The following is a 17,284-nucleotide window of genomic DNA, read 5'->3' on the forward strand; positions in this document are numbered from 1 at the left end:
TACCCCCTCTATAATCAGGACTTTATACCCCCTCTATAATCATGACTTCATACCCTGTCTATAATCATGACTTCATACCCCTCTATAATCATGACTTCATACCTCCTCTATAATCATGACTTCATACCCCTCTATAATCAGGACTTTATACCCCCTCTATAATCATGACTTCATACCCCCTCTATAATCATGACTTCATACCCCCTCTATAATCATGACTTCATACCCCCTCTATAATCATGACTTCATACCCCCTCTATAATCATGACTTTATACCCCCTCTATAATCATGACTTCATACCCCCTCTATAATCATGACTTCATACCCCCTCTATAATCATGACTTCATACCCCCTCTATAATCATGACTTCATACCCCTCTATAATCATGACTTTATACCCCCTCTATAATCATGACTTCATACCCCTCTATAATCATGACTTCATACCCCCTCTATAATCATGACTTCATACCCCGTCTATAATCATGACTTCATACCCCCTCTATAAACATGACTTCATACCCCCTCTATAATCAGGACTTTATACCCCTCTATAATCATGGCTTCATACCCCCTCTATAATCATGACTTCATACCCCCTCTATAATCATGACTTCATACCCCCTCTATAATCATGACTTCATACCCCTCTATAATCATGACTTCATACCCCCTCTATAATCATGACTTCATACCCCCTCTATAATCATGACTTCATACCCCTCTATAATCATGACTTCATACCCCATCTATAATCATGACTTTATACCCCCTCTATAATCATGACTTCATACCCCCCCTCTATAATCAGTACTTCATACCCCCTCTATAATCAGGACTTTATACCCCTCTATAATCAGGACTTTATACCCCTCTATAATCAGGACTTTATACCCCCTCTATAATCAGGACTTCATACCCCTCTATAATCATGACTTCATACCCCTCTATAATAATGACTTCAAACCCTGTCTATAATCATGACTTCATACCCCATCTATAAGCATGGCTTCATACCCCCTCTACCCTCTATAATCATGACTTCATACCCCTCTATAATCATGACGTCATGCCCCATCTATAAGCATGACTTCATACCCTGTACCCCTCTACAATCAGGACTTTATACCCCCTCTATAATCAGGACTTTATACCCCTCTATAATCATGACGTCATGCCCCATCTATAAGCATGACTTCATACCCCTGTACCCCTCCATCATCAGGACTTAAACCCCCTCTACCCCTCCATCATCAGGACTTTAAACCCCTCTACCCCTCCAACATCAGGATTTAAACCCCCTCCATCATCAGGACTTTAAACCCCCTCTACCCCTCCATCATCAGGACTTAAACCCCCTCTACCACTCCATCATCAGGACTTAAACCCCCTCTAATCAGGACTTTAAACCCCCTCTACCCCTCCATCATCAGGACTTTAAACCCCCTCTACCCCTCCATCATCAGGACTTTAAACCCCCTCTACCCCTCCATCATCAGGACTTAAACCCTCTCTACCCCTCCATCATCAGGACTTTAAACCCCCTCTACCCTCCATCAACAGGACTTTAAACCCCCTCTACCCCTCCATCATCAGGACTTTAAACCCCCTATAATAATACCCTCCATCATCAGGACTTTAAACCCCCTCTACCCCTCCATCATCAGGACTTTAAACCCCTCTACCCCTCCATCATCAGGACTTTATACCCCCTCTACAATCATGACTTCATACCCCATCTATAATCATGACTTCATACCCCCTCTATAATCATGACTTTATACCCCCTCTATAATCAGGACTTTATACCCCCTCTGTAATCATGACTTTATACCCCTCTATAATCATGACGTCATGCCCCATCTATAAGCATGACTTCATACCCCTGTACCCCTCTACAATCAGGACTTTATACCCCCTCTACAATCAGGACTTTATACCCCCTCTATAATCAGGACTTTATACCCCTCTATAATCATGACGTCATGCCCCATCTATAAGCATGACTTCATACCCCTGTACCCCTCCATCATCAGGACTTAAACCCCCTCTACCCCTCCATCATCAGGACTTTAAACCCCCTCTACCCCTCCAACATCAGGATTTAAACCCCCTCCATCATCAGGACTTTAAACCCCCTCTACCCCTCCATCATCAGGACTTAAACCCCTCTACCACTCCATCATCAGGACTTAAACCCCTCTAATCTGGACTTTAAACCCCCTCTACCCCTCCATCATCAGGACTTTAAACCCCCTCTACCCCTCCATCATCAGGACTTTAAACCCCCTGTACCCCTCCATCATCAGGACTTTAAACCCCTCTACCCTTCCATCATCAGGACTTAAACCCCCTCTAATCAGGACTTTAAACCTCCTCTACCCCTCCATCATCAGGACCATCCAGCCGGTGGCAGATCTGACTGCTTACTGAATCTGACCTTCGCACCGATCTGCGTCACAAACTGATGTTCTGCTTCTCTCCCATAGCTCTGCCCATAGTTAATGTTGCTGTTACTGGTCCAGTGTGTGAGCAGTTCGTGGGGAGAGCTAGGTGGCTAATTACCCACAACAGAATGGTTAACATGACTTCCTGGTTCTATACCTCCTCATCTGAATGCCCACAACAGAATGGTTAACATGACTTCCTGGTCCTCTACCTCCTCATCTGAATGCCCACAACAGAATGGTTAACATTACTTCCTGGTCCTCTACCTCCTCATCTGAATGCCCACAACAGAATGGTTAACATGACTTCCTGGTTCTATACCTCCTCATCTGAATGCCCACAACAGAATGGTTAACATGACTTCCTGGTTCTATACCTCCTCATCTGAATGCCCACAACAGAATGGTTAACATGACTTCCTGGTCCTCTACCTCCTCATCTGAATGCCCACAACAGAATGGTTAACATTACTTCCTGGTCCTCTACCTCCTCATCTGAATGCCCACAACAGAATGGTTAACATGACTTCCTGGTTCTATACCTCCTCATCTGAATGCCCACAACAGAATGGTTAACATGACTTCCTGGTTCTATACCTCCTCATCTGAATGCCCACAACAGAATGGTTAACATGACTTCCTGGTCCTCTACCTCCTCATCTGAATGCCCACAACAGAATGGTTAACATGACTTCCTGGTCCTCTACCTCCTCATCTGAATGCCCACAACAGAATGGTTAACATGACTTCCTGGTCCTCTACCTCCTCATCTGAATGCCCACAACAGAATGGTTAACATGACTTCCTGGTCCTCTACCTCCTCATCTGAATGCCCACAACAGAATGGTTAACATGACTTCCTGGTTCTATACCTCCTCATCTGAATGCCCACAACAGAATGGTTAACATGACTTCCTGGTTCTATACCTCCTCATCTGAATGCCCACAACAGAATGGTTAACATGACTTCCTGTGTGGCTAGTCACCCCTCCTCATCTGAAGGTGATAGGCCTTCTCTGGAACAGACTTCCTGCAGGACTCAGTCTTCCCTAAACCAGACTGCTGGTGCAGTCACCAGGGGCCACAGGGCTCCTTTGCAATGGTAGTATGTGTCATTGGGATGGGGGATTCTGATTGGCCGATCCTCTGGCAATGTCCAGGCATATGTCATGTTAGCAGGACGTCCTTCAGATGACATTTAACAGGACTCAATGACACACCAGACACACAACACGTGAACACACACATACACAAACGACACGCACACGCACACACAACACGTGAACACACACACAAACAACACACACACAAACAACACGTGAACACACACACAAACGACACGCACATGCACACACAACACGTGAACACACACACAATTGACACGCACATACACACACAACACGTGAACACACACACAAACGACACGCACATGCACACACAACACGTGAACACACACACAAACGACACGCACATACACACACAACACGTGAACACACAGGCACAACAGCTGAACACAGACACCAGTGGTGCCATGGAAACCGCCCTGCCATGGCCTCCAAGGAGCGTGTCATTTGGGTGTGTGTATATAACCTGCCGTGGGGACGAGGCTCGATCCCACATAGAATCCTATTGTCTTTACCGGACCCCTTATCACAAGGTAGCGCGCTATCCACTATAGAGAATAGGAGGCCATTGGGGACGCATGTCGGAGAGACAGGAGAATGATGTCATATATCAGACATGGGGGGTGGCTGTCAGCTCATTTAATGGAGAGATGAAATACAACCAATGGGCTTTAGAAGTCCAGTTTCTTCTCCATCTTCTTTAGTCTTTTCTTGACGAATGCTTTGCTTACTGTGTGTATTGAATGTAGTTAATATATATACTACAGGAAAGAGATCCTATCTGTAAAAAATGTCTTTAAGCTGTGTGATTTACTCCGTTCCACTAATGGCTGTCACTGTAAACAAGATGGAAGCAGGCAAATCTTTACCGCATTGATTTTAAGCTCACTTAAAAAAAATTAAAAGATTTTAAAAAAGGGCTCTATCAAGAGTTACAGCGTGATTTGAAATGTTTTTAAAAAGGGCAACGTTCTCGTGTTCACCGGAGGCTCCGTAAAGAAATGACCTTCGCATTTCTATTTCCTGTTTCCTGTAAGGCTTCAGCGATCCAGATTGAATAGAGTCCTAAACCTTATTAAAAGTAGTAGGAGCTCTGTGTTCCACAGGAGGACAGTATGTTGGAGGGTTCATACATGGATGGCCCTGTTCACGCCCTTATGCGCTGCTGCCTTGAGATGGTACGGCCGTAGTAGTAGATGTTTGAGCAACAGCACCACCTAGTGCCATAGAGGTCATACTGCAGACACGTTAGAACAGTACCATGTTATGTCAATAGAGGGCAGTAAAGCTACATGCGTTTCGGACACACCTTGGTTATTTATTTTATTTATTTCACCTTTATTTAACCAGGTAGGCAAGTTGAGAACAAGTTCTCATTTACAATTGCGACCTGGCCAAGATAAAGCAAAGCAGTTCGACACATACAACGACACAGAGTTACACATGGAATAAAACAAACATACAGTCAATAATACAGTAAAAAAAAACAAGTCTATATACGATGTGAGCAAATTAGGTGAGAAGGGAGGTAAAGGCAAAAAAGGCCATGATGGCAAAGTAAATACAATATAGCAAGTAAAACACTGGAATGGTAGTTTTGCAATGGAAGAATGTGCAAAGTAGAAATAAAAATAATGGGGTGCAAAGGAGCAAAATAAATAAATAAATTAAATACAGTTGGGAAAGAGGTAGTTGTTTGGGCTAAATTATAGGTGGGCTATGTACAGGTGCAGTAATCTGTAAGATGCTCTGACAGTTGGTGCTTAAAGCTAGTGAGGGAGATAAGTGTTTCCAGTTGCAGAAATGTTTGTAGTTCGTTCCAGTCATTGGCAGCAGAGAACTGGAAGGAGAGGCGGCCAAAGAAAGAATTGGTTTTGGGGGTGACTAGAGAGATATACCTGCTGGAGCGTGTGCTACAGGTGGGAGATGCTATGGTGACCAGCGAGCTGAGATAAGGGGGGACTTTACCTAGCAGGGTCTTGTAGATGACATGGAGCCAGTGGGTTTGGCGACGAGTATGAAGCGATGGCCAACCAACGAGAGCATACAGGTCGCAATGGTGGGTAGTATATGAGGCTTTGGTGACAAAACGGATGGCACTGTGATAGACTGCATCCAATTTGTTGAGTAGGGTATTGGAGGCTATTTTGTAAATGATGTCGAGGATTGGTAGGATGGTCAGTTTTACAAGGGTATGTTTGGCAGCATGAGTGAAGGATGCTTTGTTGCGAAATAGGAAGCCGATTCTAGATTTAACTTTGGATTGGAGATGTTTGATATGGGTCTGGAAGGAGAGTTTACAGTCTAACCAGACACCTAAGTATTTGAAGTTGTCCACGTATTCTAAGTCAGAGCCGTCCAGAGTAGTGATGTTGGATGTTGTCCCAAATGGCACCCAATCCCCTATATAGTGCACTACTTTAGACCAGAGCCCTAACACCCTATTCCCTATATAGTGCACTACTTTAGACCAGAGCCCTATGGCACCCTATTCCCTTTATAGTGCACTACTTTATACCAGAGCCCTAACACCCTATTCCCTATATAGTGAACTACTTTAGACCAGAGCCCTAACACCCTATTCCCTATATAGTGCACTACTTTAGACCAGAGCCCTATGGCACCCTATTCCCTTTATAGTGCACTACTTTATACCAGAGCCCTAACACCCTATTCCCTATATAGTGAACTACTTTAGACCAGAGCCCTAACAACCTATTCCCTATATAGTGCACTACTTTAGACCAGAGCCCTATGGCACCCTATTCCCTTTATAGTGCACTACTTTATACCAGAGCCCTAACACCCTATTCCCTATATAGTGAACTACTTTAGACCAGAGCCCTAACACCCTATTCCCTATATAGTGCACTACTTTAGACCAGAGCCCTATGGCACCCTATTCCCTTTATAGTGCACTACTTTATACCAGAGCCCTAACACCCTATTCCCTATATAGTGAACTACTTTAGACCAGAGCCCTAACACCCTATTCCCTATATAGTGCACTACTTTAGACCAGAGCCCTATGGCACCCTATTCCCTTTATAGTGCACTACTTTATACCAGAGCCCTAACACCCTATTCCCTATATAGTGAACTACTTTAGACCAGAGCCCTAACACCCTATATAGTGCACTACTTTAGACCAGAGCCCTATGGCACCCTATTCCCTTTATTGTGCACTACTTTAGACCAGAGCCCTAACACCCTATTCCCTATATAGTGCACTACTTTAGACCAGAGCCCTAACACCCTATTCCCTTTATAGTGCACTACTTTAGACCAGAGCCCTAATACCCTATTTCCTATATAGTGCACCACTTTAGACCAGAGCCCTAACACCCTATTCCCTTTATAGTGAACTACTTTAGACCAGAGACCTAACACCCTATTCACTATATAGTGCACTACTTTAGACCAGAGCCCTAATACCCTATTCCCTATATAGTGCACTACTTTAGACCAGAGCCCCTAACACCCTATATAGTGCACTACTTTAGACCAGAGCCCTAACACCCTATTCCCTATATAGTGCACTACTTTAGACCAGAGCCCTAATACCCTATTCCCTATATAGTGCACTACTTTAGACCAGAGCCCCTAACACCCTATTCCCTATATAGTGCACTACTTTAGACCAGAGCCCCTAACACCCTATATAGTGCACTACTTTAGACCAGAGCCCTAACACCCTATTCCCTATATAGTGCACTACTTTAGACCAGAGCCCTAATACCCTATTCCCTATATAGTGCACTACTTTAGACCAGAGCCCCTAACACCCTATATAGTGCACTACTTTAGACCAGAGCCCTAACACCCTATTCCCTATATAGTGCACTACTTTAGACCAGAGCCCTAATACCCTATTCCCTATATAGTGCACTACTTTAGACCAGAGCCCCTAACACCCTATTCCCTATATAGTGCACTACTTTAGACCAGAGCCCCTAACACCCTATATAGTGCACTACTTTAGACCAGAGCCCTAACACCCTATTCCCTATATAGTGCACTACATTAGACTAGAGCCCTAACACCCTATATAGTGCACTACTTTAGACCAGAGCCCTAACACCCTATTCCCTTTATAGTGCACTACTTTAGACCAGAGTCCTAATACCCTATTTCCTATATAGTGCACCACTTTAGACCAGAGCCCTAACACCCTATTCCCTTTATAGTGAACTACTTTAGACCAGAGACCTAACACCCTATTCACTATATAGTGCACTACTTTAGACCAGAGCCCTAATACCCTATTCCCTATATAGTGCACTACTTTAGACCAGAGCCCCTAACACCCTATATAGTGCACTACTTTAGACCAGAGCCCTAACACCCTATTCCCTATATAGTGCACTACTTTAGACCAGAGCCCTAATAACCTATTCCCTATATAGTGCACTACTTTAGACCAGAGCCCTAACACCCTATTCCCTTTATAGTGCACTACTTTAGACCAGAGCCCTAATACCCTATTTCCTATATAGTGCACCACTTTAGACCAGAGCCCTAACACCCTATTCCCTTTATAGTGAACTACTTTAGACCAGAGACCTAACACCCTATTCACTATATAGTGCACTACTTTAGACCAGAGCCCTAATACCCTATTCCCTATATAGTGCACTACTTTAGACCAGAGCCCCTAACACCCTATATAGTGCACTACTTTAGACCAGAGCCCCTAACACCCTATATAGTGCACTACTTTAGACCAGAGCCCTAACACCCTATTCCCTATATAGTGCACTACTTTAGACCAGAGCCCTAATACCCTATTCCCTATATAGTGCACTACTTTAGACCAGAGCCCCTAACACCCTATATAGTGCACTACTTTAGACCAGAGCCCTAATACCCTATTCCCTATATAGTGCACTACTTTAGACCAGAGCCCCTAACACCCTATTCCCTATATAGTGCACTACTTTAGACCAGAGCCCCTAACACCCTATATAGTGCACTACTTTAGACCAGAGCCCTAACACCCTATTCCCTATATAGTGCACTACTTTAGACCAGAGCCCTAATACCCTATTCCCTATATAGTGCACTACTTTAGACCAGAGCCCCTAACACCCTATTCCCTATATAGTGCACTACTTTAGACCAGAGCCCCTAACACCCTATTCCCTATATAGTGCACTACTTTAGACCAGAGCCCCTAACACCCTATTCCCTATATAGTGCACTACTTTAGACCAGAGCCCTAATACCCTATTCCCTATATAGTGCACTACTTTAGACCAGAGCCCCTAACACCCTATTCCCTATATAGTGCACTACTTTAGACCAGAGCCCTAATACCCTATTCCCTATATAGTGCACTACTTTAGACCAGAGCCCTAACACCCTATTCCCTATATAGTGCACTACTTTAGACCAGAGCCCTAATACCCTATTCCCTATATAGTGCACTACTTTAGACCAGAGCCCTAACACCCTATTCCCTATATAGTGCACTACTTTAGACTAGAGCCCTAACACCCTATATAGTGCACTACTTTAGACCAGAGCCCTAATACCCTATTCCCTATATAGTGCACTACTTTTGGTGGAAAGTAGTGTACTGAAGAAAATCGAGTACACTACATTTGGGACTTAAATACTCAATCATGTTATATTGTACACTGTAACACACACACTAACACACTGTAACACACACTAACACACTGTAAACACACAAAGTAACACACGAACACACACAGTAACACACTAACACACACTAACACACACAGTAACACACTGTAACACACTGTAACACACACAGTAACACACTGTAACACACTGTAAACAATATGTAATGTAATCATGTTAGATTAGACACTAACACACAGACACACTAACACACAGTAACACAGACACACTAACACACAGTAACATAGACACACTAACACACAGTAACACAGACACACTAACACACTGTAACACAGACACACTAACACACAGTAACACAGACACACTAACACACAGTAACACAGACACACTAACACACTGTAACACAGACACACTAACACACTGTAACACACTGTAAACAATATGTAATGTAATCATGTTAGATTGGTGTCCAGCTGTAGGATTGAGAAGAGTTACTGGTCAAGCAGAAGACTTGGACCATGATAGGGGACACACAGACACACACAGTAACACACACACAGTAACACACACACAGTAACAGTAACACAGACACAGTAACACACACACAGTAACACACACACAGTAACACACAGTAACAGTAACACACACACAGTAACAGTAACACAGACACACTAACACACACACAGTAACACACACACAGTAACAGTAACACACACACAGTAACAGTAACACACACACACTAACACACACACAGTAACACACACACAGTAACACTAACACACACACAGTAACAGTAACACACACACACTAACACACACACAGTAACACACACACAGTAACACACACACAGTAACAGTAACACACACACAGTAACACACACACAGTAACACTAACACACACACAGTAACAGTAACACACACACAGTAACACACACACAGTAACACACACACAGTAACACACAGTAACACTAACACACACAGTAACACACACACAGTAACACACAGTAACACTAACACACACAGTAACACACACACACTAACACACACACAGTAACAGTAACACACACACAGTAACACTAACACACACACACAGTAACACACAGTAACAGTAACACACACACAGTAACACACACACAGTAACACACAGTAACACACACACAGTAACAGTAACACACACACAGTAACACTAACACACACACACTAACACACAGTAACAGTAACACACACACAGCAACACACACACAGTAACAGTAACACACACACAGTAACACACACACAGTAACAGTAACACACACACAGTAACAGTAACACACACACAGTAACACACACACAGTAACAGTAACACACACACAGTAACACTAACACACACACACTAACACACAGTAACAGTAACACACACACAGCAACACACACACAGTAACAGTAACACACACACAGTAACACACACACAGTAACAGTAACACACACACAGTAACACACACACAGTAACAGTAACACACACACACACAGTAACACACACACAGTAACACACACACAGTAACAGTAACACACACACACACAGTAACACACACACAGTAACACACACACAGTAACAGTAACACACACACACACAGTAACACACACACAGTAACAGTAACACAGACACAGATTTTTATTCTTGCGTTGTTTTTTTATTATTATTGTTTTTATATCATTGTACATTACATTTGTGTATTTTGTGTTTTTTTGTGGACCTCTGCAAAAGCGCATGGGGATTCAGATGAACACATATTGAATTCCATAAAGTTAGGTTAAGGTTAGGGTCAGTTTCCGATTTTGGCTAGTCGGTTTAAGGGTCAGCTGTGTCTCTATAGTCTGTCCTACTGGTTAACTTGTTTACAAATGTGTTTCCAGACCTTCCTTAACCATCTTTTCCCCAGTGATTGACATCAAGCTGGACAAACCACAGGAGCCTCCAACCACTGAAGGCGGGTGCTCCTGTTAGTCCCAACACCTGATTGGTGCATCTTCATCTCCACCACATGCTTGTTGTGTTGGTTCACCTCCAGTAGAGCTTTCCGATTGGGATTTATCTTAATACTGGTCATCAGTTGGAAACTAGCGTTACATACATTTCAGTTGTAAAATAGTGTACTTTATTAAAGGAATTGCCAAAAAGTCTTAAAAATTTACAAAATGATCAACAACAACAAAAACGAAGCCCTCTCAAACATGTGAACTATACTTTTCTTTTTTTTAAAGTAGAATGGTAGGTAATTATTTATTTCTTTTCATATTTTTGTATATTAAAAGAAATGCTTTGAAAAGTTGCAGATGACCAAGTTCTCCCCTTGTATGTATCCCCAATGGCACCCTATTCCCTATGTAGTGCACTACTTTTAGACCAGAGCCCTATGGCACCCTATTCCCTATGTAGTGCACTACTTTTATGGCACCCTATTCCCTATGTAGTGCACTACTTTTAGACCATAGCGCTATGGCACCCTATTCCCTATGTAGTGCACTACTTTTAGACCATAGCCCTATGGCACCCTATTCCCTATGTAGTGCACTACTTTTAGACCAGAGCCCTATGGCACCCTATTCCCTATGTAGTGCACTACTTTTAGACCAGAGCCCTATGGCACCCTATTCCCTATGTAGTGCACTACTTTTAGACAAGAGCCCTATGGCACCCTATTCCCTATGTAGTGCACTACTTTTAGACCAGAGCCCTATGGCACCCTATTCCCTATGTAGTGCACTACTTTTAGACCAGAGCCCTATGGCACCCTATTCCCTATGTAGTGCACTACTTTTAGACCAGAGCCCTATGGCATAGGGTGTCATTGGGATGGAAGGAACGAGCAGCATGGAACAAGTAGTCCAATGGCTCGACAGAGGGCACACTATTCCCTATGTAGTGACCCCTAGTGCTCTGGTCAAAAGTAGTGCACTATATAGGGAATAGGGTGCCAATTTGGATGCTGTATATCTAACGCATGTTGTTCTTTTTGTTTTGTTTTTTTAGGTACTATTGTGCTCTCTACTGATGTACACGAGTTTGAATGTGTAAATGATCTTTGATCATGTGACTTAATGCACTCTTTGGAAATGTCTTGTTATTTTAGGTTTTTCACAAAATGCTGTCAGTGAAACTGCATTTGTATACTTGAGTTTAGACCATCGTTCATTGTCAAACGTGTGTTCGTTAGTGTGTGTAAATGTACGCTTACTATATTAGGCAACTGTAGATCGCAACCATCCACAGAGGGCAGCTGCCACGCGGTGTCCTCACTGAGGCCCATGTCCCAGCTGTAGAGGGCAGCTGCCAGGCAGTGTCCTCACTGAGGCCCGTGTCCTAGCTGGTTATCACTACTGTAGAGGGCAGCTGCCAGGCGGTGTCCTCACCGAGGCCCATGTTCTAGCTGGTTATCACTACTGTAGAGGGTAGCTGCCAGGCGGTGTCCTCACTGAGGCCCGTGTCCTAGCTGGTTATCACTACTGTAGAGGGCAGCTGCCAGGCGGTGTCCTCACTGAGGCCCATGTCCTAGCTGGTTATCACTACTGTAGAGGGCAGCTGCCAGGCGGTGTCCTCACTGAGGCCCATGTCCTAACTGGTTATCACTACTGTAGAGGGTAGCTGCCAGGCGGTGTCCTCACTGAGGCCCATGTCCTAACTGGTTATCACTACGGTAGAGGGCAGTTGCCAGGCGGTGTCCTCACTGAGGCCCATGTCCTAGCTGGTTATCACTACTGTAGAGGGTAGCTGCCAGGCGGTGTCCTCACTGAGCCCCATGTCCTAACTGGTTATCACTACTGTAGAGGGCAGCTGCCAGGCGGTGTCCTCACTGAGGCCCATGTCCTAACTGGTTATCACTACTGTAGAGGGCAGCTGCCAGGCGGTGTCCTCACTGAGGCCCATGTTCTTAGTGCCACATCACTAGCTGGTTTGTGTTTCTCTTTCGTGTGCAGTGTTTGTTTCACAGGTACTCACTGCCATGCCGCTCCTGTTGCTGCTGCACTGTATCATACTGTGTCATCGTGATTAGGGGTGTGTCCCGAATACCACCGTGCTCCCTATATAGTGCACTACTTTTTACGGCAAGGTAATTCTTACATTTGGATAGTCCATCTACACTAACAATGAAACAATCTACTAACCCTAACCCTAACCCTCTACACTAACAATGAAACAATCTACTAACCCTAACCTTAACCCTTATTGTAAACCTGACCCCTACCCTACCCTAACCCCTAACCCCCTAACCCCTACCCTAACATTAACCCTTATTGTAACCTTAGCAAGCAGTTGCTTATCAACAGTCTGTTGATTGTATGACCATCTAGACAATTTATTTCCATTTATTTGTATAGTCTATGACGATTGTTTCTGTTTTGTATTTAAAGCATCATAAAATAGTTCAAAGACTACCCTTGTCCTAGCCAGTGTGTGTTGTGCTATCATGCCATTTGACAGCAAGGAAGTTGACAAGAGCGCAGAGGCCTGTCTGGGACCAGGATACCCTCGTATCTGGTAATGGTGGGAACAGTTACACATCCCTAAAAAAACGAAGAAGATAAATACGAATTTGCACATGTAGACCTTGCAGGTTGATTATGATGGTCAAACACATGTAGACCTTTATTATGATGGTCAAACACATGTAGACCTTGCAGGTTGATTATGATGGTCAAACACATGTAGACCTTGCAGGTTGATTATGATGGTCAAACACATGTAGACCTTGCAGGTTGATTATGATGGTCAAACACATGTAGACCTTTATTATGATGGTCAAACACATGTAGACCTTTATTATGATGGTCAAACACATGTAGACCTTTATTATGATGGTCAAACACGTCATTGTAAACATACGTTCCTCTAGATGACTCAACGACTGCTCCGTTGTCGTTCAACTTGTGTCACATGATGCCTGATGTGTCCACTCCCAACGACTGATGCCTGATGTGTCCACTCCCAACGACTGCTCCGTTGTCGTTCAACTTGTGTCATATGATGCCTGATGTGTCCACTCCCAACGACTGATGCCTGATGTGTCCACTCCCAACGACTGATGCATGATGTGTCCACTCCCAACGACTGCTCCGTTGTCGTTCAACTTGTGTCATATGATGCCTGATGTGTCCACTCCCAACGACTGATGCATGATGTGTCCACTCCCAACGACTGATGCCTGATGTGTCCACTCCCAACGACTGAACATGATGTGTCCACTCCCAACGACTGATGCATGATGTGTCCACTCCCAACGACTGATGCATGATGTGTCCACTCCCAACGACTGCTCCGTTGTCGTTCAACTTGTGTCATATGATGCCTGATGTGTCCACTCCCAACGACTGCTCCGTTGTCGTTCAACTTGTGTCATATGATGCCTGATGTGTCCACTCCCAACGACTGATGCCTGATGTGTCCACTCCCAACGACTGATGCATGATGTGTCCACTCCCAACGACTGATGCCTGATGTGTCCACTCCCAACGACTGCTCCGTTGTCGTTCAACTGGTGTCATGATGCCTGATGTGTCCACTCCCAACGACTGATGCATGATGTGTCCACTCCCAACGACTGAACATGATGTGTCCACTCCCAACGACTGATGCATGATGTGTCCACTCCCAACGACTGATGCCTGATGTGTCCACTCCCAACGACTGCTCCGTTGTCGTTCAACTTGTGTCATATGATGCCTGATGTGTCCACTCCCAACGACTGATGCATGATGTGTCCACTCCCAACGACTGATGCCTGATGTGTCCACTCCCAACGACTGATGCATGATGTGTCCACTCCCAACGACTGATGCATGATGTGTCCACTCCCAACGACTGATGCATGATGTGTCCACTCCCAACGACTGATGCCTGATGTGTCCACTCCCAACGACTGCTCCGTTGTCGTTCAACTTGTGTCATATGATGCCTGATGTGTCCAATCCCAACGACTGCTCCGTTGTCGTTCAACTTGTGTCATATGATGCCTGATGTGTCCACTCCCAACGACTGATGCCTGATGTGTCCACTCCCAACGACTGCTCCGTTGTCGTTCAACTTGTGTCATATGATGCCTGATGTGTCCACTCCCAACGACTGATGCCTGATGTGTCCACTCCCAACGACTGATGCATGATGTGTCCACTCCCAACGACTGATGCCTGATGTGTCCACTCCCAACGACTGATGCATGATGTGTCCACTCCCAACGACTGATGCATGATGTGTCCACTCCCAACGACTGATGCCTGATGTGTCCACTCCCAACGACTGATGCCTGATGTGTCCACTCCCAACGACTGCTCCGTTGTCGTTCAACTTGTGTCATATGATGCCTGATGTGTCCACTCCCAACGACTGATGCCTGATGTGTCCACTCCCAACGACTGCTCCGTTGTCGTTCAACTTGTGTCATATGATGCCTGATGTGTCCACTCCCAACGACTGATGCCTGATGTGTCCACTCCCAACGACTGCTCCGTTGTCGTTCAACTTGTCATATGATGCCTGATGTGTCCACTCCCAACGACTGATGCCTGATGTGTCCACTCCCAACGACTGCTCCGTTGTCGTTCAACTGGTGTCATATGATGCCTGATGTGTCCACTCCCAACGACTGCTCCGTTGTCGTTCAACTGGTGTCATATGATGCCTGATGTGTCCACTCCCAACGACTGCTCCGTTGTCGTTCAACTGGTGTCATATGATGCCTGATGTGTCCACTCCCAACGACTGCTCCGTTGTCGTTCAACTGGTGTCATATGATGCCTGATGTGTCCACTCCCAACGACTGATGCATGATGTGTCCACTCCCAACGACTGCTCCGTTGTCGTTCAACTGGTGTCATATGATGCCTGATGTGTCCACACCCAACGACTGCTCCGTTGTCGTTCAACTGGTGTCATATGATGCCTGATGTGTCCACTCCCAACGACTGATGCATGATGTGTCCACTCCCAACGACTGATGCGTTGTCGTTCAACTGGTGTCATATGATGCCTGATGTGCCCACTCCCAACGACTGATGCATGATGTGTCCACTCCCAACGACTGATGCTTGATGTGTCCACTCCCAACGACTGATGCCTGATGTGTCCACTCCCAACGACTGATGCATGATGTGTCCACTCCCAACGACTGATGCATGATGTGTCCACTCCCAACGACTGATGCCTGATGTGTCCACTCCCAACGACTGATGCATGATGTGTCCACTCCCAACGACTGATGCATGATGTGTCCACTCCCAACGACTGATGCATGATGTGTCCACTCCCAACGACTGCTCCGTTGTCGTTCAACTGGTGTCATATGATGCCTGATGCGTCCACTCCCAACGACTGATGCATGATGTGTCCACTCCCAACGATGATTAAATTTTTTTTTTTTAAATGGACATCTATCCCGCCTGTGTTTAAAAGGTTACTACTACCGAAACAATCTGGTCTTGTTTTCAGAACCAGGACGACGTGGTGTACTGCTATTGTGGTTAACCAGTGATCAGAACACTACTTTTATTTTGAAAAATATTCACTTTTATTTTGAAATGTATTTTTCGTGTGAGACACTTCTTAAAGAACATGTATGTGTTTGGCAGGTAATGGAAAATCTAGTCTTGTAGTCTTACAAAACACTGTAAACATGAGTACAAATGACCATAATCTTCATAACGTTTGGAGTGTACTGTGTCTTGACGGTTACTGTAGAGTTAAACATTTGTGAATATGTTCCTCACCCGTCTCCCCCTAAAAAAAGAGAGAAGCACCACCCTTGTGAATACTGGTGAAATATTCAAGCCTGACCCACCTAAATGAGCCAAATACCAGTCCAAGTTGGAGCCAAGTGAGTTAACATCAGAACGTACCTTCAATAGCTGGAGCAACAGCTCTCCATAGTGGGCTTACAAATGCACAGTAAAACACCGTTGAATCCCTGATGTCAGAAGAGAGTCCCAGGGAGACAAAAAACTCAAAGTGAGAACTTCAAGGTAGTTATTGATTTGTCCACAACCCTTTGTGATGTCACCCGAGTAGGGATGAAATAGGTGTCAAGACTATTCTAGAATCATATAAAATAAAAACTCATCTTCAGGCCAAGGGGGGT

General features: G+C 44.7%; 1 protein-coding gene across 1 annotated transcript in view; it reads left to right on the plus strand.

The window, feature by feature from the left end:
* LOC115124670 (ras-related protein Rab-6B-like) overlaps positions 1 to 13,592 on the plus strand; it is a 194,495-nt gene extending 180,903 nt beyond the window's left edge. The window contains exon 8 of the mRNA XM_065009352.1: positions 11,099 to 13,592. Within this exon, the coding sequence (XP_064865424.1) occupies positions 11,099 to 11,163 (65 nt within the window). The 3' untranslated portion in view covers positions 11,164 to 13,592. The remainder of the gene's footprint in view (positions 1 to 11,098) is intronic.
* The last annotated feature ends 3,692 nt before the right edge of the window (positions 13,593 to 17,284 follow it).

The sequence above is a fragment of the Oncorhynchus nerka genome, linkage group LG24 (genome assembly GCF_034236695.1).
Source record: "Oncorhynchus nerka isolate Pitt River linkage group LG24, Oner_Uvic_2.0, whole genome shotgun sequence".
NCBI lineage: Eukaryota > Metazoa > Chordata > Actinopteri > Salmoniformes > Salmonidae > Oncorhynchus > Oncorhynchus nerka.